This window comes from Tachyglossus aculeatus, chromosome 2, assembly GCF_015852505.1.
Source record: "Tachyglossus aculeatus isolate mTacAcu1 chromosome 2, mTacAcu1.pri, whole genome shotgun sequence".
Classification (NCBI taxonomy): Eukaryota; Metazoa; Chordata; class Mammalia; order Monotremata; family Tachyglossidae; genus Tachyglossus; species Tachyglossus aculeatus.
The window spans coordinates 131,544,113-131,571,284 of record NC_052067.1 but is presented as its reverse complement, the minus strand read 5'-3'; the positions used below and the strand labels follow the sequence as shown (position 1 = coordinate 131,571,284).

General features: G+C 46.8%; 1 protein-coding gene across 1 annotated transcript in view; it reads left to right on the top strand.

Annotated features, from left to right (window-relative positions):
• Nucleotides 1-8,222, top strand: part of EDAR (ectodysplasin A receptor) — a 75,604-nt gene extending 67,382 nt beyond the window's left edge. The window contains exon 11 of the mRNA XM_038741812.1: nucleotides 7,900-8,222. Coding sequence (XP_038597740.1) covers nucleotides 7,900-8,222 — 323 coding nt within the window. The remainder of the gene's footprint in view (nucleotides 1-7,899) is intronic.
• The last annotated feature ends 18,950 nt before the right edge of the window (nucleotides 8,223-27,172 follow it).

Sequence of the window (27,172 nt, the reverse complement as noted above, 5' to 3'; positions counted from 1 at the left end):
ATATCTTTGATTTATTTATTTGTATTAATGAGAAGCAGCGTGGCTCAGTGGAAAAGAGCACAGGCTTTGGAGTCAGAGGTCAGGGGTTCAAATCCTGGCTCCGCCAACTGTCAGCTGTGGGACTTCGGGCAAGTCACTGAATTTCTCTGGGTGGGCCTCAGTTACCTCATCTGTAAAATGGGGATTTAGACTGTGAGCCCCCCGTGGGACAACCTGATCACCTTGTAACCTCTCCAGCGCTTAGAACAGTGCTTTGCACATAGTAAGCGCTTAACAAATGCCGTCATTATTATTATTAATGTCCCTATCCCCCTCCAAACTGTAAGCTCATTGGCGACAAGAGAACGGGTCTACCAACTTTTTTATGTTGTACTCTCCCAAGCACTTAGTACAGCGCTCTGCACATAGTAGCACTCAACAAATACGATTGATAAACTCAGAATAGAAGCTCCAAAGTATTCCTCCCAGGCTTAAACCTCCACTCCACGACTTCTGAGGGAGAACCTAATTTGAAGGGAAAAAAAATGAGTCCTCTAACAATCATGCTGTCAATCCTACCAGATAGAGGGCTTTGAAGATATCTTGCTTTGATGTTTCCGAAGGCCTTTGAATCCGGCCAAGACTCTGTAGATGCCATTCATAGCCTGAAGGCTGTTTTAACGCTATATTTTGGTAATATTTGTTAAATTCATTCAGTCAGTCAGTCAATCGTATTTATTGAGCGCTTACTGTGGGCAGAGCACTGTACTAAGCGCTTGGGAAGTACAAGTCGGCAACATATAGAGACGGTCCCTGTCCAACAGCGGGCTCACAGTCTATGCTCATTATGTGCCAAGCACTGTACTAAGCGCCCTCCCCCTCCCCCTCCCCTCCACCCTACCTCCTTCCCCTCCCCACAGCACCTGTATATATGTTTGTACAGATTTATCACTCTATTTGTTTTACTTGTACATATTTACTATTCTATTTATTTTACTTTGTTAATATGTTTTGTTTTGTTGTCTGTCTCCCCCTCCTAGACTGCGAGCCCGCTGTTGGGTAGGGTCCGTCTCCCTATGTTAGAGAAGCAGCGTGGCTCAGTGGAAAGAGCCCGGGCTTTGGAGTCAGAGGTCATGGGTTCAAATCCTGGCTCCGCCAATTGTCAGCTGTGTGACTTTGGGCAAGTCACTTCACTTCTCTGGGCCTCAGTGACCTCATCTGTAAAGTGGGGATTGACTGTGAGCCCCCTGTGGGACCACCTGATCACCTTGTAACCTCCCCAGCTCTTAAAACAGTGCTTTGCACATAGTAAGCGCTTAATAAGTGCCATCATTATTATTATTATTATTATGTTGCCAACTTGTACTTCCCAAGCACTTAGTCCAGTGCTCTGCACACAGTAAGTGCTCAATAAATACGATTGAATGAATGAATAAAAGTCTAAGTGGGAGTTTCACATTTCACCTGTGTCCAAACCGATTTGCTTGTATTCACCCCAGGGCTTAATACGGTGCCTGGCATATAGTAAACGCTTAACAAATACCACAATTATTATTATTATTACCTAGCATCCAATGATCTGGACAAACCTCCATTAGTGAGTGTCATTCGAAATGGTGAATAATGAATCAACCAACTGTAATTATCGAACACTTACTATATGAAGAGCACTGTTCTAAGCACTTGGGAGAGTACAGTATAACAGAGTTGGGTAAGCATGTTCCCTGCGGCGTGGCTTAGTGGATAGAGTACGGGCCTGAGAGCCCGCAGATCATGAGTTCTAATCCCGGCTCCGCGGCTTGTCTGCTGTGTGACCTTAGGCAAGTCGCTTCATTTCTCTGTGCCTCAGTTACCTCATCTGTAAAATGAGGATTAAGACTGTGAGCCCCACGGGGGACAGGGGCTGAGTCCAACTTGATTTGCTTGTACCCACCCCAGCGCTTAGTACAGTGCCTGGCACATAGTAAGCGCTTAACAAATACCATTAAAAAAAACAAGCTCACAAGAGTCTAGAGACTGTAATCGAAAATAATCAAGAACAAGAAGAAAAATAACTTGAATTTATATCATTTAATCCTCAAGACATCCCTGTGAGATAGGGAGAGGCAGGGTAATTATTCTTCCCATTTTACAGATGAGGAAGCAGAGGCACAGAGTGGTTAAGTGGTTTGCCTGGGGTACCACAGGAGCCCAGAGTTCCCTCCTCCCCTTCTGATTTTCTAAGGGGAGAAGCTAAGGCACATATATCATCATCAATCGTATTTATTGAGCGTTTACTGTGTGCAGAGCACTGTACTAAGCGCTTGGGAAGTACACGTTGGCAACGTATAGAGACAGTCCCTACCCAACAGTAGGCTCACAGTCTAAAATATATATTTTTATATATATCTATATTTACATATATTTATTTATTTATATATTTACATATATATATATAAAATATATATATATATATTTATATATATATTAGATATATATATATATCTAAAACATATATAACATGACTTGCCTGGAAATTTAAGTCAGTGACGGAGCTGGGCTTTTGTAAACTGCTCCTCACCCTCCTCAAGAAACTGCATGGCCTAATGGATAAAGCATGGGCCTGGGATCAGAAGGACCTGGGTTCTAAACTCAGGTCTGCTGTGTGACCTGGGGCAAGTCACTTCACTTCTCTGTGCTTCTGTAACCGCGTCTGTAAAATGTGGGACAGGGACTGTGTCCAACCTAATTGACTCTATCTACACCAGCACTTAGTACAATGCCTAGCACACAGTTAGTTCTTAATGATACCATAAAACGAACCTCGCTCCTCTTCCCCCGCCACATAATAATAATAATAATAATGCTGGTATTTGTTAAGTGCTTACTATGTGCAAAGCACTGTTCTAACCGCTGGGGAGGTTACAAGGTGACAGGTTGTCCCACAGGGGGCTCACAGTTTTAATCCCCATTTTACAGATGAGATAACTGAGGCACAGAGAAGTGAAGTGAAATGACTTGCCCAAAGTCACACAGCTGACAGTTGGCAGAGCCAGGATTTGAACCCATGACCTCTGACTCCAAATAATAATAATAATAATAATAATAATAGTATTTGTTAAGCGTTTACTATGTGCAAAGCACTGTTCTAAGCGCTGGGGAGGTTACAAGGTGATCAGGTTGTCCCACGGGGGGCTCACAGTTTTAATCCCATTTTTACAGGTGAGGTAACTGAGGCCCAGAGAAGTGAAGTGACTTGTCCAAAGTCACACAGCTGACAAGTGGCAGAGCCAGGATTTCAGCTCATGACCTCCGACTCCAAAGCCCGGGCTCTTTCCACTGAGCCACGCTGCTTCTCTAAGCCCGTGCTCTTTCCACTGAGCCACGCTGCCTCTCATGCCCAATTGTAATAACAGTAGCGATAACTGTCGGATTCACAAAGCTCTTACTATAATAATAATAATAATGATGGCATTTGTTAAGCGCTTACTATGTGCAAAGTACTGTTCTAAGTGCTGGGGGGGGGATACAGTGTGATCAAGTTATCCTATGTGGGGCTCACAGTCTTAATCCCCATTTTTACAGATGAGGTAACTGAGGCTCAGAGAAGTTAAGTGACTTGCCCAAGGTCACAAGTCTTCGAACCCATGACCTCTGACTCCAAAGCCCGGGCTCTTTCCACTAAGCCGCGCTACTTCTCTATGTGCTGAGCACTGTACTCGGTGCCGGGGTAGACGCGAGGTCATCGAGTTGACAGTATTTACTAAGTATTTTAGTCTTTTAGACTGTGAGCCCACTGTTGGGTAGGGACTGTCTCTATATGTTGCCAACTTGTACTTCCCAAGCGCTTAGTACAGTGCTCTGCACACAGTAAGCGCTCAATAAATACGATTGATGATGATTTACGGGATGTGGAGCACAATACTAAGTGCTGGGAAAGAGTGGGAATTTGACCCATCCCTCAGGGGAGACCCCGACCCACGCAAGATTCACAATCTAACAGGGAAGAAGAACAGTAGAGGAAACCAAGGCCCAGAGAAATTAGGCGACATATCTCAGATCACACAGCAGGCAGGTGGCAGAGGCAAGATTAGAACCCGGGTCTTCTGAGTCCCAGGCCCGGGCTGTTTTCACTAGACCCTCCTCACTGCTTCTCTCCGGATTTGATCCCCCCCCACCGGCCCACATCATCCCCCGGGCCTGGAATGCCCTCCCTCTGCCCATCCTCCAAGCTCGCTCTCTTCCTCCCTTTAAGGCCCTACTGAGAGCTCACCTCCTCCAGGAGGCCTTCCCAGACTGAGCCCCTTCCTTCCTCTCCCCCTCGTCCCCCTCTCCATCCCCCCATCTTACCTCCTTCCCTTCCCCACAGCACCTGTATATATGTTTGTACATATTTATTACTCTATTTATTTATTTTACTTGTACATATCTATTCTGTCTCTATATGTTGTCAATTTGTACTTCCCAAGTGCTTAGTACAGCGCACTGCACATAGTAAGCGCTCAATAAATACGATTGATGATGATGATCTTCATCTCCAGCTGCAGAGGCAGGCAGAGAGCTTGGCTGAGAGAAAGCTGAGGGAAAGCCAGAGAAGAGGGCCTGGATCAAGAACTGAGCCTGTATGAGGAGCGGATTAATGCTCTTGTTAAACTGCTCCGACAGAAACGGGCAGTGTCTTGCGCCAGCCAAATTCTGGCTGGGCCTGGTGGGAGTCTGACAATCCCTAAATAATACACCTGGGCACCAGCTCGCTAAGCTCAGATGCCCCTTCCTGGGTCCCAAGCTGTGTTAATCAATCAATCAATCAATCAATCAATCAATCGTATTTATTGAGCGGTTACTGTGTGCAGAGCACTGGACTAAGCGCTTGGGAAGTCCAAGTTGGCAACATATAGAGACGGTCCCTACCCAACAGTGGGCTCACAGCCCTCCCTCTGCCCCTCCGCCAAGCTAGCTCTCTTCCTCCCTTCAAGGCCCTGCTGAGAGCTCACCTCCTCCAGGAGGCCTTCCCAGATTGAGCCCCTTCCTTCCTCTCCCCCTCATCCCCCTCTCCATCCCCCCCATCTTACCTCCTTCCCTTCCCCACAGCACCTGCATATATGTATATATGTTTGTACGTATTTATTACTCTATTTATTTATTTATTTATTTTAACATATCCATTCTATTTATTTTATTTTGTTAGTATGTTTGGTTTTGTTCTCTGTCTCCCCCTTTTAGACTGTGAGCCCACTGTTGGGTAGGGACTGTCTCTATATGTTGCCAATTTGTACTTCCCAAGCGCTTAGTACAGTGCTCTGCACATAGTAAGCGCTCAATAAATACGATTGATGATGAGGATAAAAGGGGGAGACAGAAAAAAACCAAACAAAATAAAATAAATAGAATAGATATGTACAAGTAAAATAAATAAATAAATAAATAAATAGAGTAATAAATATGTACAAACATATATACAGGTTAATCCCATACCAGTGGCTTACTTGTTGTCAGAGAAGCAGTGTGGCCTAGCGGAAAGCTCCCAGGCCTGGGCGTCAAAAGACCTCAGTTCTAATCCCAGCTCTGCCGCTTATCTGCTGGGTGACCTTGGGCGAGTCACTTCTCTGTGCCTCCGTTCCCTCACGGCAAAATAGGGATTCAATCAATCCCTTTGCTCCCTCCTACTTGGACTGTGGGCCTCACGTGGGACCTGATTACCTCGTATCTAACCCAGCGCTTAGTACAGTTCTTGGCACATAAGAAGCACTTAAAAAGCACCACAATCAATCAATCGTGTTTATTGAATACTTACCATGTGCAGAGGACTGCATTAGAGCTTGGGAGAGTCCGATAAAACAGTCTAATGGAATTGGTAGATCCGTTCCCTGCCCACCGTGAGGTTACAGTCTAGAGGGAGAGACCGAGATTAATAGAAATAAATAAATTACGGCTGTGTGCTGTGGTGACACGATCAGTGTGGCAGAGCCGGGAGCTTTGGAGCTGAGGGAGGGGTGAATAAATATGTTGCCAACTTTTACTTCCCAAGCGCTTAGTACAGTGTTCTGCACACAGTAAGCGCTCAATAAATATAGTGTGGTTCAGTGGAAAGAGCACGGGCTTTGGATTCAGAGGTCATGGGTTTGAATCACGGCTCCACCACAAGTCTGCTGTGTGACCTGTGTGACTTAACTTCTCTGAGCCTCAGTTACCTCATCTGTAAAAATGGGGATTAAGACTGTGAGCCCCACGTGGGACAACTTGATCACACTGTATCCCCCCCAGTGCTTAGAACAGTGCTTTGCACATAGTAAGCGCTTAAACTCATTATGGGCAGGGAAAGTGTCTGCTTATTCTCTTCTATTGTACTGTCCCAAGTGCTTAGAACAGTGGTCTGCACATAGTAAGCTCTCAATAAATACCATTGATTGATTGGGAAAGACTCAGAATTGTCATCTTTTCCTCAGGCCTCTGATCTCGGTCATTATCTGAGATGAGATGGGAATTTCACCCTCCCCTGGACACTTAATTCACTCTCACCTGGGCACTTAACTCACTCTTTGGACACTTCACTCTCTCCTGGGCACTTCCCACTTCCCTGGGCACTTCACTCTCCTGTGAGCACTCGTTTCACTCTATCCTGGGCACTATCCCTGGTTTCACCTCGACTTCAGGTTCTTATTCTCTCAAGAAGAGTAATTAATCAATTAATCAATGTTTAAGTGCCAAGATAATTATACTAAGAACTGGAGTAGATACAGGATAAGCAGGTTGGACACAGTCCCTATCCCACGTGGCGCTAGCAGTCTAAGTATTATTATTTTTATTATTATTATTGTCAATATTGTACTTAAGTGTTTACCATATGCCCGGCACCGTACTGAGCGCTAGGGTCGATATGAGCAAATTGGGTTGGACACAGTCCCTGTCCCACATGGGGCTCACGGCCTCAATCCCCATTTTACTGATGAGGTAAGTGAGGCCTGGAGAAATTAAGTGACTGGTCCAAGGTCACACAGCTACTTCCCAAGCGCTTAGTACAGTCCTCTGCACACAGTAAGTGCTCAATAAATACGATTGAATGAATGAAAGGTGGCGAAGCCGGAATTAGAACCTATGACTTTTAGAGAAGCAGCGTGGCTCAGTGGAAAAGAGCATGGGCTTTGGAGTCAGAGGTCATGGATTCAAACCCCGGCTCCACCAATTCATTCATTCAATCGTATTTATTGAGCGCTTACTGTGTGCACAGCACTGTACTAAGCGCTTGGGAAGTACAAGTTGGCAACATATAGAGACGGTCCCTACCCAACAGTGGGCTCACAGTCTAGAAGAGAAGCAGCGTGGCTCAGTGGAAAGAGCACGGGCTTTGGAGTCAGAGGTCATGGGTTCAAATCCCGGCTCTGCCAATTGTCAGCTGTGTGACTTTGGGCAAGTCACTTCACTTCTCTGTGCCTCAGTTACCTCATCTGTAAAATGAGGATTAAGACTGTGAGCCCCCTTTGGGGCAACTTGATCACCTTGTAACCTCCCCAGCGCTTAGAACAGTGCTTTGCACACAGTAAGCGCTTAATAAATGCCACCATTATTATTATTATAGAAGGTGGGCTCACAGTCTAGAAGACTGTGTCTTCTAGCCCAATTCACAGCCCAATTGCCAGCTGTGTGACTTTGGGCAAGTCACTTCACTTCTCGGGCCTCAGTTCCCTCATCGGTAAGATGGGGATGAAGACTGCGAGCCCCCCGTGGGACATCCTGATCACCTTGTATCCCTCCAGCACTTAGAACAGGGCTTTAGTAAGTGCTTAATAAATGCCAGGCCCGTGCTTTATCTACTATGCCACGCTGCTTGAAGAAGGGTAACCTTTCACCCATAGTTCCTTAGCCAGGGGGTGTCGACTCTCGGCCAGCCTGCTCCCCACGTCCGTGGACTGCCAGCCGTAACCGAGCCCGCTCATATTGCAGGACTCAGCCCCACGGAGCTGCCGTTCGACTGCTTGGAGAAGACGAGCAGGATGCTCAGCTCCACCTACAACACGGAGAAGGCCATCGTCAAAACCTGGCGCCATCTGGCCGAGAGCTTCGGGCTGAAGCGGGACGAGATCGGGGGCATGACGGACGGCATGCAGCTCTTCGACAGGATCAGCACTGCAGGCTACAGCATCCCCGAGCTGCTCACCAAACTGGTCCAGATCGAGCGGCTGGACGCCGTGGAGTCGCTCTGCGCGGACATCCTCGAGTGGGCCCAGGTCTTGCCCCCGACTCCCCCGCCGCCAGTGACGTCCTGAGGCGGGCGAGGAGGGTCTCCGTCCAGACCGCCAGTCCCTGGGATCAGTTTCCCCCTCTCCCCTGAGCAGAGAACGACCTTGACGACTCTCTCACCGAGGCGCGGGGACAAAAGGACTCCAAGTCCGGCCCTGCGGCTGGGCCCCGGCTGGCTCCGAGGAGCAGAGGCCGGGAGGAAGGGTCAGTCCATCCGGGGAGGAGATGGGGACCACCCCCCTCCTGTCCCTACCCCTCCTGTGGCTCTCATCTAGGCCAATGGGCCACTGGCAAAAAGATTTTGGCTTCCTGGGAATACGTTCTGCAGCTGCCCCCTCCACCTCTTGCCCTATCATCTCCCCTCCACCATTCATTCATCCATTCAATCATATTTATTGAGCGCTTACTGTGTGCAGGACACTGTACTAAGCGCTTGGGAAGCCCCATTTCTCTGTTCCTCCCGCCACGGGCCATTAACATCCTGTCCACCCTGGCAGAAAAACCACTGAATAACATAGTACGGAGGATGTTACCATTTCCTCCAACTCTCCCACCGATAATCACGTTGTCCTCTAAGTGGCAGGTCTGGGGATTCCTCCCTGGGAATTCTGCTGGACAAACTCCAAAGAATTCTGCCTGGCACAGCCTGGGAATTCCGCTGACCAAAGCCTGGGATCTCCGATGACCAGAGCCTGGGCATCCCTCTTTGCGAAGTCCACACTGACCAATCCCCACGGCATCTCTTGCTTGGGCCGCAGTGGGTATTTTAATTCCAGATGAGCCAGCTTGCATTTCGTCTGGCTCCACAGATCTGGGTGAAATTGCAGAGTAGCCAACTCTGGAAGAAAGCGTTCTTCAGTGTCTGTAGTTGCCGGTTTCTCTCATTTAAGAGGGTTGGCCTGGATTCGTGATGCCACAAATGCACGATTTCACCCAGGGACTCTGGCACAGACCTGGCGATAGCTTCGAGGGAGAGTCCTAACTGTCCCGATTTACTGGATCCCAGAAAATCCGGCCAGAGAAAAAGATTTCCACAGAATATCGTGCTTTAGCTCAGCCCACAGGGCGTGTTTGGTGGGAAAAGCAGGGTGCGGGGGGGAAGGGGAAGGGTCTTGAAGTTTTGACCTGGCAATACCGCTGAAAGATGTCCCCCTCCCCTCCCAAGGGTCTGGGGGACCTGAAAATTCACCTCAAAACATCCATTTCCAGGATTACCACTTATCAGAGTACCACATCAAAGCTGTCAGACTGAAATTTGAGAAGGAAATAACCTAGCACCCCGAGCTCTGCACTATTATCCGGTGGGGAGAGAAATCCACACCACCAGGCCTTTTCAGAGGGCACTTAGGCTGAGAGGGGCCCAGGAGTGCCTAGAAACCCATGTCAGGAAGTTTCGTTTTGGTGGTGGAGGAAAATGAGTCTCTGGTGACCATTGGACCAAGAGTCCCCTTGTCAAGAGATAACAAATTGAACCAGCACATAAAAGGGAGAGGTGACGTGTTTCTCAGCAAATATCTAACATAGCAGTCTGATTCACGTTCATCAACCTACACTCCTCCAACCTGGGGGGGTTCCAATCTCATCTCTGCCGACCTCCTGGACGTGGGAGCCCCTATGAGCCCTGGTTTTTCCAGTTCACTGCTGAAATGCTATAATGGCAGGGTTTGCTGACTGACAGAGGAATATATATATTTTAATTACAAGTTAACATGACTGAGAAAATGCTTTGGGGAAACAAATGAAAAATCAGTCAGCGGTTTGAAGCCTATAACCCATTTCCCACGAATGCGAATGTAAAACATACTGTGATAGGATCGTAATGAGATCCTGAATATTTAATAGTCACCATTTACTGTGTCTGTTCGCTGCTGTTTTCGGGAACCTATTTTTATATCGCCTGGAAGCAAAATTTTCTAAGATGAAATCTAATGACCTCTTTTCATTCCTCTCGGCAACCCCACAGCGCTTCCCCTCTCTAACCATTTGGTGCTAACAATGACACAGGCATCTCTTCTAGTGGAAACAACACAGGCCTGGGAGCCGGAAGACCCGGGTTCTAATCCCGGATCCCTCGCTTGTCTGCTGCGTCTCAGTTCCCTCATCTGCAAAATAGAGATTCAATGCCTGTTCTCCCTTCTACTCTGGCTGTGAGCCCCACGTGGGACCAGGTTATCTTGTATCTACCCCAGTGCTTGGCACCTTAGTAAGGGTTTAACAAATATCACAATTATTGTCTGGATTGCTTTATCTGGCTTGCCAATGCCACCCGCTATCTGAGGACAAGATGCTTCTTCCTTTTCAGAATATCTTTTCAGGAAAGCGAAGCTTGCCATTCCTCCGTTTCTCAGAGGCCCGACGTGCGCCGTAAGTGGTGATGGGCAACCGTGGCACCTCTGCCTCCCCTCTTCTTCTTAGATTATAGACCGGTTTCCTTCCACAGGGAGAGATACAGCAATGACATCTATTTATTGGGTCTCAGGAAGTACCACTGGCCTGGGAGAGATAGAGCAATGACATCTAATGATCCGGTTTCAGGAAGTACCACTGCCCTTCCCATGGGAGCAACCAGCCTCTGTCCTTGTTGGAGAAGCGCGTGATAAAATCCCTCCCTCCCCTCCCCACCCAATTCACCCGGGAGCCCAAACGGGATATCCCCCGTCAGTACGTCTTGACCGGAGAAGGCTTAATTGCTAATGATTTTGTGTAATTCTGTACATATAACTTATTTTCCTGTACAATCTAAATATGCAAATAAATAAAGAAGATCTACAGACAGTGCTGGAGTATGTCCTTTCTTTCAGCGTGGCTCAGTGGAAAGAGCCCGGGCTTTGGAGTCGGAGGTCATGGGTTCAAACCCCGGCTCTGCCAACTGTGTGACTTTGGGTAAGTCACTTCACTTCTCTGGGCCTCAGTTACCTCATCTGTAAAATGGGGATTAAAACTGTGAGCCCCCCCGTGGGACAACCTGATCACCTTGTAACCTACCCAGTGCTTAGAACAGTGCTTTGCACATAGTAAGCACTTAACAAATACCATTATCATTATTATTATTATTTCTTGAGAAGTTATGGTGGCCTTTATTTATTTCTATTAATGTCTGTCTCCCCCTCTAGACAGTAAGCTTGATGTGGGCAGGGACTGTGTCTACCCACTCTTTTATACTGGACTCTCCCAGGTGCTTAGTACAGTGCTCTGCACACAGTAATGAATGAAGGAAGGAAGAAATGAAATGCTTTCCCTCCCCAATAGGACTAATCAATCAGTGGTATTTATTGAGTGCTTACTGAGAGCAGAGCACTGTACTAAGCGCTTGGGAAAGTACAATACAAAAATAAACAGTGATAATTCCTGACCCCAATGAGCTCACAGTCCAGAGGCGGGGAGACAGACATCAATAAAAATAAATACAATTACAGATATATATGCAAATGCTGTGGGGCTGGGAAGGGGGTGGGAAGAGCAAAGGGAGAAAGTCAGGATGATGCAGAAGGGAGTGGGAGATGAGGAAAAAGTGGAAGGCCTCTGGGAAGAGATGGGCCTTCAATAAGGCTTTGACTGGGGGGAGAGTGCTTGTTTGTCAGATTTGAGGAGGAACAGGCCAGAGGCAGGATGTGGGCCAGGAGTCAGTGGTGTATAGTAGGGGAAAAGTGAGGTAAGGAGGGAGCAAGGTGATGGATTGCTTTAATGCCAGTGGTAGGAGTTTTTGTTAAGAGCTTACTATGTGCCAAGCACTGTTCTAGGCACTGGGGAGGTTACAAGGTAATCAGGTTGTCCCACATGGGGCTCACCCCATCATTAAAACCATCAATAAAACCATTAAAACCCCATCAATAAAACCATCATTATTATTATTATTCTATTTATCTATTTTCACACTATTGATGCCTGTCTACTTGTTTTGTTTTGTTGTCTGTCTCCCTCTTCTAGACTGTGAGCCCATTGTTGGGTAGGGATTGTCTCTATCTGTTGTCAGATTGTACTTTCCCAGAGTGATTGCTCGTCAGATTTGAGAAGCAGCGTGGCTCAGTGGAAAGAGCCCGGGCTTTGGAGTCAGAGGTCACGGGTTCAAATCCCGGCTCCCCCACTTGTCAGCTGTGTGACTTTGGGCAAGTCACTTCACTTCTCTGCGCCTCAGTGACCTCATCTGTAAAATGGGGATGAAGACTGTGAGCCCCCCGTGGGACAACCTGATCACCTTGGAACCTCCCCAGCGCTTAGAATGGTGCTTTGCACATAGTAAGCGCTTAATAAATGCTATTATTATTATTATCATTATTGTTATTATTATTTGAGGAGGGAGGGCATTCCAGGCCAGAGGCAGGACATGGGCCAAGTGTCAGTGGTGAGACAGATGAGATGGAGGCCCAGTGGGAAGGTTAGTACCAGAGGAGCCAAGTGTGCGGGCTGGTGTGTAGTAGGGAAAAAGTGAGGTAAGGAGGGAGCAAGGTGATGGATTGCTTTAATGCCAGTGGTAGGAGTTTTGTGTTTTTGTTTGCAAACCCTATCCTCTCTCCTCCACCCCCTCCAACATAAACAGGTAGGGCAAGTACTAACCCGCCACTTCAGAGGACACAGCCCAGAGCCTCCGACTGAAGGGACCTTTCAAAATCAATCCATAAGAATCATATTCATTACATGAGTGTAATGCATATCATATACAGGTATACTATGCCTACAAGATACAGATAAGTGTATAATATAGACTGCCTGATCTACGGTTTGAGGTATAGATAACTGCCCTGAAGTCTTTGAGGTTATTTTGAATTAACGCGCGATTCTACATGTTTGAAGACTGAAGCGGAGCCACAGAATGGCTTCACGCTCATTAAAAGTCAAGTTTGGAATAGGGTTATTAACCTTGGAGCCCGAACTGAGATTGGTACATTTTGCGCTAGGGAAAAGGCTTGTTTATAGAGGCCGCGAAGGGTCTGATTATCCTGTGACCCTCAAGATAGTTAATCTGCCCCTGCACACAGGGGATGCCCCCTGCCAGGGGAGTAAAGGGGAGGAGACAGAAAGAGAAAGAGGGCCTGGTGGGGGAAGGAAGGAGGGAGAGAGAGAGAAAGAGATAGAAAACCTAGTGGGGAAGGAAGGAGAGAGAAAGCCTGGTGGGGAAGGAGGAAGAGAGAGAGAAGGCGAGAGAAAAAGCCTGGTAGGGAAAGAGGGAAGGAGAAAGAGAAACACAAAGTGGACACCCAAACCGGTCGTGTTTGAATTAGCCCTTGTCTTTGGTGGAGTCCAACTGTCGCTAGTGACCCTGAAGCATCTTCCTATGATAGAATCATCCTGGACTAGAACCCATGAATCGCTCAATCACCGGCATCTAGTTAGCATCTACTGGATGTCCAGCCCTAAGAGCTTGGGAGAATCCAAAAGAAGATGCACATTCCTTGCCCTCGAAAAATTTGCGATCTAATTCCGGGGATACAGACAAAATGTCCAAATGAGAGGGACGAAGAGGAAGAACAATGATAAAACAGGTGGTACAAATATATCAGGATGAAAGAGCCAGACAAGAATGCACAAATGCACAATACAAATGCAAACAGTATGATTTTTTCATATAAACATATAAATCGTAATGTCTGAGGGTAGGAATAAAATGCATAAGTTCTATGGGTGGATGTTGGGTTGACATAGATCATCAATCGTATTTATTGAGCGCTTACATAGATATGATATTGAATCAGTTGGGGAAGACTTCCAGGAAAGACTGTGGAAAGAGAACAGATCTGGGTGTCAAAAGACTTGGATTCTAATCCCGGCTCCAACACTGACCTGCTGTATGACCTCGGACAAGTCACTTAACTTCTCTGTGCCTCAGTTCCCTCATCTGCAGAACGGGGCTTCAATACTTGTTCTCCCTCTTAAAACTGTGAACCCTGTGCAATACCTGATGATCTTGTATCTACCCTGGCACTTAGTACAGTGCTTGGCACATAGTAAGCACTTAACAAATAGCAGAATTATTATTTTTCCAGGAAGAGGTGGGATTTCAGGAGGGCTTAGAAGATGGGATCAGGCTGATTTGGGAGATAGTTTCCACCCGGGGGAATAGTGTGAAGGAGGGCAGGATCGGAGGTATAGATGGAAGGCAATCTTGGGTGAGGAGCAAAGAGCATGTGGGGGGGGGGGGTTGGCATTTATTAAGCGCTTACTACATGCAAAGCACTGTTCTAAGCGCTGGGGAGGTTACAAGGTGATCAGGTTGTCCCACAGGGGGCTCACAGTCTTCATCCCCATTTTACAGATGAGGTAACTGAGGCCCAGAGAAGTTAAGTGACTTGCCCAAAGTCACACAGCTGACAAGTGGCGGAACCGGCCACCGGTTAGCAAGTAACAGGTGAAGAGAACTGATATGTAGTAGAAATAGTATTTATTAAGCACTTGCTGTATGCAGAGCACTGTTCTAAGCGTTGGGAAGGAATGTACAAGTGGGATTTGGACACAGACTCTGGACTCACAATCTATGGGCATCTGTGTGACTTTGGGCAAGTCACTTAACTCCTCTGTGACTCAGTTACCTCATCTGTAACATGGGGATTAAGACTGTGAGCCCCCCGTGGGACAACCTGATCACCTCGTAACCTCCCCAGGGCTTAGAATAGTGCTTTGCACATAGTAAGCGCTTAATAAATGCCAACATCATTATTATTATTATTACCAGAAGGTCACGTGTTCTAATTCCAACTCCACCACTTGTCAGCTGTGTGACCTTGGACAAGTCATTTCATTCATTCGTTCATTCAATCGTATTTATTGAGCGCTTACTGTGTGCAGAGCACTGTACTAAGCGCTTGGGAAGTCCAAGTTGGCAACATATAGAGACGGTCCCTACCCAACAGCGGGCTCACGGTCTAGAAGGGGGAGACAGACAACAAAACAAAACATATTAACAAAATAAAATAAAAAGAATAAATATGTACAAGTAAAATAAATAAATAGAGTAATAAATACTTCTCTGGGCCTCTTTTACCTCATCTGTTAAATAGGGATCGAGACTGCGAACCCCACATGGGACAGGGACTGTGTCCAATAATAATAATGATGGCATTTGTCAAGCGCTTACTATGTGCAAAGCACTGTTCTAAGCGCTGGGGGGGGGATACAATGTGATCAAGTTGTCCCACGTGGGGCTCACAGTCTTAATCCCCATTTTTACAGATGAGGTCACTGAGGCTCAGAGAAGTGAAGTGCCTTGCCCAAGGTCACACAGCAGACTCGTGGTGGAGCCGGGATTCGAACCCATGACCTCTGACTCCAAAGCCCGGCCTCTTTCCACTGAGCCACGCTGCTTCTCTAATCTGATTTGCTTGTATCCAGCCCAGAGCACAGTACAGTGCCTGGCACATAGTATGTGCTTAATAAATAGGATTATCATTATTATTGTTATCATTATTATAAAAGATGGGGACTTGGTCCAACCTGATTAACTTGTATCTACCCCGGCACTTAGTACAGTCCCTGGTACAGAGCAAACGTAGCACACTTTCCTCCTTCAAAGCCCTACTGAAAACTGACTTCTTCCCAGACTGAGTCCCCTTTTTCCTCTGCTCCTCCTCCCCTCCCCATCGCCCCGACTCCCTCTCTCTGCCCCACCTCCTTCTGCTCCCCACAGCACTTGTGTATATTTTTATTACTCTATTTTATTAATGATGTGCATATATCTATAATCCTATTTATAATAATAATGGCATTTAATAAGCACTTACTATGTGCAAAGCACCGTGCTAAGTGCTGGGGTAAGCACTTAGTACAGTGCTCTGCACACAGTAAGCGCTCAATAAATACGATCGATGATGGGGAGGTTACAAGGTGATCAGGTTGTCCCACGGGGGGCTCACACAATTTTACTCCCCATTTTCCAGATGAGGTCACTGAGGCCCAGAGAAGCAAAGTGACTGGCCCAAAGTCGCACAGCTGACAGTTGGCGGAGCCGGGATTTGAACCCATGACCTCTGACTCCAAAGCCCGGGCCCTTTCCACTGAGCCACGCTGCTATTTATTGATATTGGCACTATTGATGCCTGTCTACTTGTTCTGTTTGGTTGTCCGTCTCCCCCCTTCTAGACCGTGAGCCCGTGGCGTAGGGATTCTCTGTTGCCGAATTGTACTTTCCGAGCGTTTAGTACAGTGCTCTGCACACAGTGAGCGCTCAATAAATACGATTGAATGAATGAATGAATAAAATGTATGAGGAAAGAATCCCTCTTGATTCGGGGTGGGCACTGAGGTAAGGGAGTTGGCTCTTGAGCCAGGTACCAAGTAGCCCCGAGTGAGTCCCACATTGGGGGCTGCTACTGATTCTCAGGGGCCAAGGTGGCATCCCCTACACTCCCCCACCACCTCAGGGCTCCATAATAATAATAACAATGGCATTTATTAAGCGCTTACTATGTACAAAGCGCTGCGACCTACCTGCCTCTCGCTTCCCCACCCCGAGGCAGCACGGCATAATTCACCAGAATCGTGGCAGTGGAAATAATAATAATGATGGTATTAGGCGCTTACTATGTGCGAAGCACTGTTCTAATAATAATGGTATTTATTAGGTGCTTACTGTGTGCGAAACACTGCTCTAAGCGCTGGGGGGGATACGAGGTGATCAGGTGGTCCCACGTGGGGCTCGCAGTCTTCATCCCCATTTTACAGATGAGGGAGCTGAGGCCCAGAGGAGTGAAGTGAGCCCGCTGTCGGGTAGGGACCGTCTCTATATGTTGCCAACTTGGACTTCCCAAGCGCTTAGTCCAGTGCTCTGCACACAGTGAGCGCTCAATAAATACGATTGAATGAATGAATGAATGAGAGTACAGTACAACCATAACTGTACAACTTGACACCGGTCCACATGTTTTGTTTTGTTGTCCGTCTCCCCCTTCTAGACTGTGAGCCCGCTGTTGGGTAGGGACCGTTTCTAGATGTTGCCGACTTGGACTTCCCAAGCGCTTAGTACAGTGCTCTGCACGCAATAAGCGCTCAATAAATACGATTGAATGAATGAATGAATGTTCAAAGCGCCGGGGAGGTTACAAGGTAATCAGGTTGTCCCACGGGGGGCTCGTGGATTTAATCCCTTTTTTACAGGTGAGGTCACTGAGGCCCAGAGAAGTGAAGTGACTTGCCCAAAGTCACACAGCTGACAAGCGGTGGAGCTGGGATTCGAACCCATGACCTCGGACTCCAAAGACCGGGCTCTTTCCACTGAGCCACGCTGCTTCCATCTTGTCCTCACCACACTTCCAGTCACCCCGCCACCCACACTGGAGGCCCTTCCCTTCAAGGATCCCCTTCGGCTTGGCGTATACCAAGATACAGCGCAGGGAATGCACTTGTGTATATTTGTACATATTTATGATTTTATTTATTTTATTAATGACGTGCATATACCTATAATAATAAAAAGAGAAGCAGCGTGGCTGAGTGGAAAGAGCTCGGGCTTAGGAATCAGAGGTCGTGGGTTCTAATCCCTCCTCTGCCACCTGTCAGCTGTGTGACTTTGGGCTAGTCACTTCACTTCTCTGCGCCTCAGTTTCCTCATCTGTAAAATGGGGATTAATAATAATAATAATAATAATAATAATAATAATGGCATTTATTAAGCACTTATTATGTTCAAAGCACTGTTCTAAGCGCTGGGGAGGTTACAAGGTGATCAGGTTGTCCCACGGGGGGCTCACAGTCTTCATCCCCATTTTGCAGATGAGGGAACTGAGGCCCAGAGAAGTGAAGTGACTTGCCCAAAGTCACACAGCTGACAAGTGGGGGAGCAGGGATTTGAACCCATGACCTCTGACTCCAAAGCCCGGGCTCTTTCCACTGAGCCACGCTGCTTCTCCAAGACTGTGAGCCCCATGTGGGACATCCTGATCACCTTGTATCTACCCCAGCTCTTAGAACAGTGCTTGGCACATAGTAAGCGCTTAACAAAAACCATCGTTATTATTATTATTATTATTATTATTATTATTATTATTATTATTATTATTATCATCATTATTCTATTTATCTATTTTCATGCTATTGATGCCTGTCTACTTGTTTTGTTTTGTTGTCTGTCTCCCTCTTCTAGACTGTGAGCCCGTTGTTGGGTAGGGATTGTCTCTATCTATTGTCGAATTGTAGTTTCCAAGCACTTAGTACAGTGCTCTGCACACAGTAAGCGCTCAATAAATATGATTGAAGGAAGGAAGGAAAGAAGGAATGTGAGGAAATAAAGGCCGAGTTCTTAGCCGGGCCGGCAACTCTGATATTCAGCAAATGCTTCGTGGACTAGTGTGGCTCAGTGGAAAAGAGTACGGGCTTTGGAGTCAGAGGTCATGGGTTCAAATCCCGGCTCCGCCAATTGTCAGCTGTGTGACTTTGGGCAAGTCACTTCACTTCTCTAGGCCTCAGCTACCTCATCTGTAAAATGAGGATTAAGACTGTGAGGCCCCCGTGGGACAATTTGGTCACCTTGTACCCTCCCCAGCGCTTAGAACAGTGCCTTGCACATAGTAAGCACTTAATAAATGCCATCATTATTATTATTATTATTATTCTCTGTGCCTCAGCTACCTCATCTGTAAAATGGGGATTAAGACTGTGAGCCCCCCGTGGAACAACCTGATCACTTTGTAACCTCCGCAGTGCTTAGAACAGTGTTTTGCACATAGTAAGTGCTTAATAAATGCCATTATTACTATTATTCTCTGTTCCTCAGCTACCTCATCTGTAAAATGGGGATTAAGCCTGTGAGCCCCCCGTGGGACAACTTGATCACCTTGTACCCTCCTCAGCGCTTAGAACAGTGCCTTGCACAGAGTAAGCGCTTAATAAATGCCATCATTATTATTATTATTATTCTCTGTGCCTCAGCTACCTCATCTGTAAAATGGGGATTAAGACTGTGAGCCCCCCGTGGGACAACCTGATCACTTTGTAACCTCCCCAGTGCTTAGAACAGTGTCTGCACATAGTAAGCGCTTAATAAATGCCATCATTATTATTATTATTATTATTCTCTGTGCCTCAGCTACCTCATCTGTAAAATGGGGATTAAGACTGTGAGCCCCCCGTGGGACAACCTGATCACCTTGTAACCTCCCCAGCGCTTAGAACGGTGTTTTGCACATAGTAAGTGCTTAATAAATGCCATCATTATTATTATTATTATTAGTGGGTGGAGAACAGGCCTGGGAATCAGAAGGAACCGGGTTCTAATCCCAGCTCCACCACCTTTCCTCTGTGTGACTTTGGGCGAGTCACTTCACTTCTCTGTGCCTCAGTTCCCTCATCTGTAAAAAGGGGATTAGAAACGTGGGCCCCACGTGGACGGGTGTCCGACCTGACTAGCTCGTGTCTACCCCAGCGTTCATCATCCTCCTCATCATCATCAATCGTATTTATTGAGCGCTTACTATGTGCAGAGCACTGTACTAAGCGCTTGGGAAGTACCAATTGGCAACATATAGAGGCAGTCCCTACCCAACAGTGGGCTCACAGTCTAAACGGGGAAGACAGAGAACAAAACCAAACATACTAACAAAATGAAATAAATAGAATAGATATGTACAAGTAAAATAAATAAATAAATAGAGTAATAAATATGTACAAACTTATATACATATATACAGGTACAGCGTTGACCACAGTGCCGGGCACATAGTAAGCGCTTCACACGTTCCAGGAAAAAGAAAAGAAATAGATCAAGCGCTGCTCGACGGCTAACCCAGATCCATTTCAGGACCTTGTGGGCGATCTTTTTCTGCCACTTGAGGTTAAATGGCTCAAGAAACCGAAGCGGGGCCCAGCCGGGCTATGGGTTGGACGCGATTCCAGGCCCGGAGGCTTCCGCTCCGTCTGGAGCTCGAAGATGCCGAAGAGCTTGAGAGACACCTCTGTCCTCTCACTTCACGCTTCCTCTATCAGCACATCCTTATGTTGCCAATTTGTACTTCCCAAGCGCTTAGTACAGTGCTCTGCACATAGTAAGCGCTCAATAAATACGATTGATGATGATGATCCTTTCAACCGCCAAAAGAGCAGAGATTCAGAGCCAATTCTCAGATGTTCTCTCCCCTGAAGACTCAGGCTGTGGGTTGGGATTCCCTGAGCCGGGGGTGCTCTGACACGCGCCCGCTGCACGAACTTGGGTGAGCCCCAATCTCTCTGGGCCTCAGTTTCCACATCTGTAAAATGGGGACGCGGTCCGGTACAGAACGGAAGCAGCGTGGCTCAGTGGAAAGAGCAGGGGCTTTGGAGTCAGAGGTCGTGGGTTCAAATAATAATAACAACAATAAGGATAGCATTTATCAATCAATCAATCATTCATCATCATCATCATCAATCGTATTTATTGAGCGCTTACTGTGTGCAGAGCACTGTACTAAGTGCTTGGGAAGAACACGTTGGCAACATATAGAGACAGCCCCTACCCAACAGTGGGCTCACAGTCTAAAAGGGGGAGACAGAGAACAAAACCAAACATACTAACAAATAAAATAAATAGAATAGATATGAACAAGTAAAATAAATAGAGTAATAAATATGTACAAACATATATACATATATTTATTAAGTGCTTACTATGAGCAAAGCACTGTTCTAAGTACTGGGGAGGTTACAAGGTGATCAGGTTGTCCCACGGGGGGCTCGCAGTCTTAATCCCCATTTTCCAGATGAGGTCACTGAGGCCCAGAGAAGTTCAGTGACTTGCCCAAAGTCACCCAGCTGACAGTTGGCAGAGCCGGGATTTGAACCCATGACCTCTGACTTCAAAGCACGGGCCACGCTGCTTCCTTACAGCCACGCTGCTTCTCTGCTTCAAATCCCGGCTCCGCCACTTGTCAGCTGTGTGGCTTTGGGCAAGTCACTTCACTTCTCTGGGCCTCAGTTCCCTCATCTGGAAAATGGAGGTGAAGACTGTGAGCCCCCCGTGGGACAACCTCATCACCTTGTAAACTCCCCAGCGCTTAGAACAGTGCTTTGCACATAGTAAGCGCTTAATAAATGCCATCATTATTATTATTATGTTCTCCCTCATTCTTAGACTGTGCATACTTGTTTGGGACAGAAAGCTCCAACTGATGATCTTGTATCTACCCAGTACTTAGTATTAATAATATCAATAACTGTGGTATTTGTGGAGTGCTTACTATACGCCAAGCACTGTAATAATCACTGGGATAGACAAAAGATAATCTGGTCCCATATGGGGCTCACGGTCTAGGTAGGAGGGAGACAGGTATTGAATCCCCATTTTGCAGATGAGGGAACTGAGGCACAGAGAGGTTAAGTAAATGACTTGCCTAAGAATACCCAGCACGTAAGTGGCAGGATTAGAATGTGGCTCAGTGGAAAGAGCCCAGGCTTGGGAGTCAGAGGTTGTGGGTTCTAATCCTGACTCTGCCACACAATAATAATAATGATGGCATTTATTAAGCGCTTACTATGTGCAAAGCACTGTTCTAAGCGCTGGATAATAATGATGATGGCATTTATTAAGCGCTTACTATGTGCAAATGACTGTTCTGAGTGCTGGGGAGGTTACAGGGTGATCAGGTTGTCCCACGGGGGGCTCACAGTCTTAATCCCCATTTTTCAGATGAGGTAACTGAGGCCCAGAGAAGTGAAGTGACTTGCCCAAAGTCACACAGCTGACAATTGGCAGAGATGGGGTTTGAACCCATGACCTCTGACTCCAAACCCCGGGCTCTTTCCACTGAACCACACACGTCTGCTGTGTGAACTTGGGCAAGTCACTTCTCTGGGCCTCAGTCCCCCCATCTGTAAAATGGGGATGAAGACTGGGAGCCCAATCAATCAATCAATCATACTTATTGAGAGCTTACTGTGTGCAGAGCACTGTACTAAGCGCTTGGGAAGTACAAGTTGGCAACATATAGAGACGGTCCCTACCCAACAGTGGGCTCACAGTCTAGAAGCCCAATGTGGGACAACCTGATCACCTTGTATCCCCCGAGCACTTAGAACAGTGCTTGGCACATAGCAAGCGCATAGCAAATGCCATTATTATTATTATTATTATTATTATTACTATTATTATTCTTAGAACCCAGGTCCTCTGACTCCCAAGCCTGTAGGACAGTGTTTCTCATCAAGTGCTTGGGACAGTGCTTGGTAAATAGCAAATGATTAACAAATACCACTATCATAATAATATCATTAGGACTATTATTATCATTATTATTACTTTCTGACAGGCCTCTCTCCTTGGTGCCGCCTCCTCTGCCTCTTGGTCTATGACTCAAGTCTGCCTGTCAACAGTATGTATTGAATGCCCACTGTGTACCAAGCATTATGGGCATCTCCTTCTAGACTGTTCTCATGACCTCTAGACTGTTCTGTTCTCGATCTACACGCACTCCCTTGGTGACCTCATTCGCTCCCACGGCTTCAACTATCATCTCTACGCTGATGACACCCAGATCTCCATCTCTGCCCCTGCTCTCTCCCCCTCTCTCCAGGCTCGCATCTCCTCCTGCCTTCAGGACATCTCCATCTGGATGTCCGCCCGCCACCTAAAGCTCAACATGTCGAAGACTGAACTCCTTGTCTTCCCTCCCAAACCTTGTCCTCTCCCTGACTTTCCCATCTCTGTTGACGGCACTACCATCTTTCCCGTCTCACAAGCCCGCAACCTTGGTGTCATCCTCGACTCCGCTCTCTCATTCACCCCTCACATCCGAGCCGTCACCAAAACCTGCCGGTCTCAGCTCCGCAACGTTGCCAAGATCCGCCCTTTCCTCTCCATCCATACCGCTCCCCTGCTCGTTCAAGCTCTCATCCTATCCCGTCTGGACTACTGCACCAGCCTTCTCTCTGATCTCCCATCCTCGTGTCTCTCCCCACTTCGATCCAGACTTCATGCTGCTGCCTGGATTATCTTTGTCCAGAAACGCTCTGGGCATATTACTCCCCTCCTCAAAAATCTCCAGTGGCTACCAATCAATCTGCACATCAGACAGAAACTCCTCACCCTGGGCTTCAAGGCTGTCCACCCCCTCGCCCCCTCCTACCTCCCCTCCCTTCTGTCCTTCTCCAGCCCAGCCCGCACCCTCCGCTCCTCCGCCGCTAATCTCCTCACCGGGCCTCGTTCTCGCCTGTCCCGCCATCGACCCCCGGCCCATGTCATCCCCCTGGCTTGGAATGCCCTCCCTCTGCCCATCCGCCAAGCTAACTCTCTTCTTCCCTTCAAGGCCCTACTGAGAGCTTTCCTCCTCCAGGAGGCCTTCCCACACTAAGCCCCTTCCTTCCTCTCCCCCTCATCCCCCTCTCCATCCCCCCCATCTTACCTCCTTCCCTTCCCCACAGCACCTGTATATATGTATATATGTTTGTACATATTTATTACTCTATTTATTTATTTATTTATTTTACTTGTACATATCTATTCTATTTATTTCATTTTGTTAGTACGTTTGGTTTTGTTCTCTGTCTCCCCCTTTTAGACTGTGAGCCCACTGTTGGGTAAGGACTGTCTCTATAACTGTCTCTATATGTTGCCAACTTGTACTTCCCAAGCACTTAGTACAGTGTTCTGCACACAGTAAGCGCTCAATAAATACGATTGGTTGATTGATTGATTGATAGACTGCAAGCCCACTGTTGGGTAGGGACCGTCTCTATATGTTGCCAACTTGTACTTCCCAAGCGCTTAGTACAGTGCTCTGCACCCAGTAAGTGCTCAATAAATACGATTGATGATGATGATGATGATGAAGGAGAAGCAGCATTGCTTAATAATAATAATAATGATGATGATGGCATTTGTTAAGCGCTTACTATGTGCAGAGCACTGTTCTAAGTGCTGGGGGGATACAAGGATTATTATTATTATTAAAGAGAGACAATCCCTGCCCACAACGGGCTCACAGTCTAGAGGGACTGAACTAAGTGCTTGAGAGACTATAAAAAAACTAAAAGATGTAGCTCTTGACCTTGAGAAGTTTATGATCTAATGAGTGGGGATCAGGGAAGGGTTGAGACAAAAATGATTTGCATATAGAGAGAACAGGAAGAAACCAAGCCGTGTGGCTTAGTGGAAAGAGCCCGGGGCTTGCAAGTTCAAGGTTGTGGGTTCTAATCCCTCCAAAGGCAACTTTTAGATTGTTGGAAGGCTTCGAGGGTGATGGGATTTGTGTGGCTCAGAGTTTCATCTCTTAGGTTCCTAACGCATCTGCATTACTTCATCTTGAGCCAAAAATGATTTGCATATAGAGAGAACAGGAAGAAACCAAGCCGTGTGGCTTGGTGGAAAGAGCCCGGGGCTTGAGAGTTCAAGGTTGTGGGTTCTAATCCCTCCAAAGGCAATTTTTAGATTGTTGGAAGGCTTCGAGGGTGATGGGATTTGTGCGACTCAGAGTGTCGTCTCTTAGGTTCCTAACGCATCTGCGTTACTTCATCTTTCCTATCGAGTCTGGCAAAACACCCCTCCCAGTCTTAGTTTTTTGCTTGTGAGCTATTGGAGTGCAAGAAACCACACCTACTTCTCTCCTGCTCCTCCATCCTGCTGTGCTCTTCCTCTCCACAAGGAAAACTTCCTATTTCCCTTTAATAATAATAATAATGATAGCATTTATTAAGTGCTTACCATGTGCAAAGCCCTGTTCTAAGCACTGGGGAGGTTACAAGGTTGTCCCACGGGGGGCTCACAGTCTTCATCCCCAGTTTACAGATGAGGGAACTGAGGCACAGAGAATCAATCAATCAATCAATCATATTTATTGAGTGCTTACTGTGTGCCGAGCACTGTACTAAGCGCTTGGGAAGTACAAGTTGGCAACATATAGAGACAATCCCTACCCAACAGTGGGCTCACGGTCTAGAAGAGAAGTGAAGTGACTTGCCCAAAGTCACACAGCTGGCAATTGGTGGAGCCGGGATTTGAACCTATGGCATCCGACTCCAAAGCCCGGGCTCTTTCCAATGAGCCACGCTGCTTCTCTAATAATAATAATAAATGCTTCTTTAATAATAATAATAATAATAATAATAATAATAGTACTTGTTAAGTGCTTACTACAGGCCAAGTACTGTTCTGAGCACTGGGGCAGATACAAGGCAATCAGGTTGGACACAGTCCCTGTCCCACATAGGGCTCACAGTCTTAATCCCCATTTTACAGATGAGGTAACTGTAAGGTTCATTCAGTAGGATTTATTGAGCGCTTACTGTGTGCAGAGCACTGTACTAAGCACTTGGGAAGGACAATTCGGCAACAAATAGAGACAATCCCTGCCCACAGCGGGCTCACATTTTAGAAGGGAGGCCCACAGAAGTGAAATGACTTGCCCTAGGTCATACAGCAGACACATGCTTAGAACTCAGCACTTAGAAGAGTGCTTTGCACATAGTAAGCGCTTAATAAATGCCATTATTATTATTATTATTATTATGTGGTAGAGCTGGGATTAGAACCCATGACCTTCTGACTCTCAAGCCCAAGCTCTAAGCATTAAGCATGCTAATGCCAGTTGAGCAGCCCTTGATTTTTCATTCATTAATTGGGAATTAAGACTGCTAGCCCAACATGGGACAACCTCATCACCTTGTATCCCCTCCCAGCGCTTAGAACAGTGCTTTGCACATAGTAAGCACTTAACAAATACCATTATTATTATTATTCATTTTCTTCATTTATTGGGCACATCATTTTTAGGCCCCGGGTTGTCTTTCTGAGAAAGTTAGCATATTTTGGGTTGGAGGCAGAAAGAGAATAAGTGACAAGGTTTGAAACCACGGATTACAACTTCCGTTTTGAATTATCCTTTAATTATTGGAATCACGTCTACCAACCCTGTCTTAATGTGCTTTCCCAAATGCTTAGTACAGTGCTCTGTTGAGAAACAGCGTGGCTCAGTGGAGAGAGCATTGGCTTGGGAGTCGGGGGTCATGGGTTTTAATCCCAGCTCCTCCACATAATAATAATAATAATGATGGCATTTATTAAGCGCTTACTATGTGTCAAGCACTGTTCTAAGCGCTGGGGAGGTTACAAGGTGATCAGGTTGTCCCACGGGGGGCTCAGAGTCTTAATCCCCATTTTACAGAGGAAGGAACAGAGGCCCAGAGAAGTGAAGTGACTTGCCCAAAGTCACACAGCTGACAATTGACAGAGCCGGGATTTGTTTATTGTACTTTCCAAGTGCTTAGTACAGTGCCCTGCACACAGTAAGCGCTCAATAAATACGATTGATGATGATGAGAAGCGGCATGGTGTAGTGGCTAGACCGCGCTTAGTACAGTGCTCTGCACACAGAAAGCGCTCAATAAATATGATTGATTGATTGATTGATTGATTCTAATCCCGGCTCTGCCACTCGTCTGCTGTGTGACCTAGGGCAGGTCGCTTCACTTCTCTGGGCCTCAGTCACCTCGTCTGTAAAATGGGGATGGAGACTGTGAGCCCCACGTGGGACAGGGACTGTGTCCATCCTGATGGCCTTGTTTCCATCCCAGTGCTTAGTACAGTGCCTGGCACATAGTAAATGCTTAACAAATACCACAATTATTATTATTATCGTTATTACAGTGGGCCCCCATTACTGGTCAGGGACCGTCTCTAGATGTTGCCAACTTGGACTTCCCAAGCGCTTAGTACAGTGCTCCGCACGCAGTAAGCGCTCAATAAAAACGATTGATTGATTGATTGGTCAGCCGGGGACAGCAGGGGGTCCCGGGTGGTCCACCTTGGCAGTCCAAAGGGGCTGGGGGAAGCGAGAGGCCTCCCCCCGCTACTCCCATCCTCTGTTTTCCCTTCCTCCCCGTTCTCCTTTCTCGCTGCCACCCTAAACCTCCCAACTCCAACATCGCAACCCGTCACAACAGCTCGAGTCATTCATTCATTCATTCAATCGTATTTATTGAGCGCTTACTGTGTGCAGAGCACTGGACTACGCGCTTGGGAAGTACAAGTTGGCAACATATATGCCAAATGTTTACAAGCAGAATAAATAGAGTAAATAATCTGTACAAA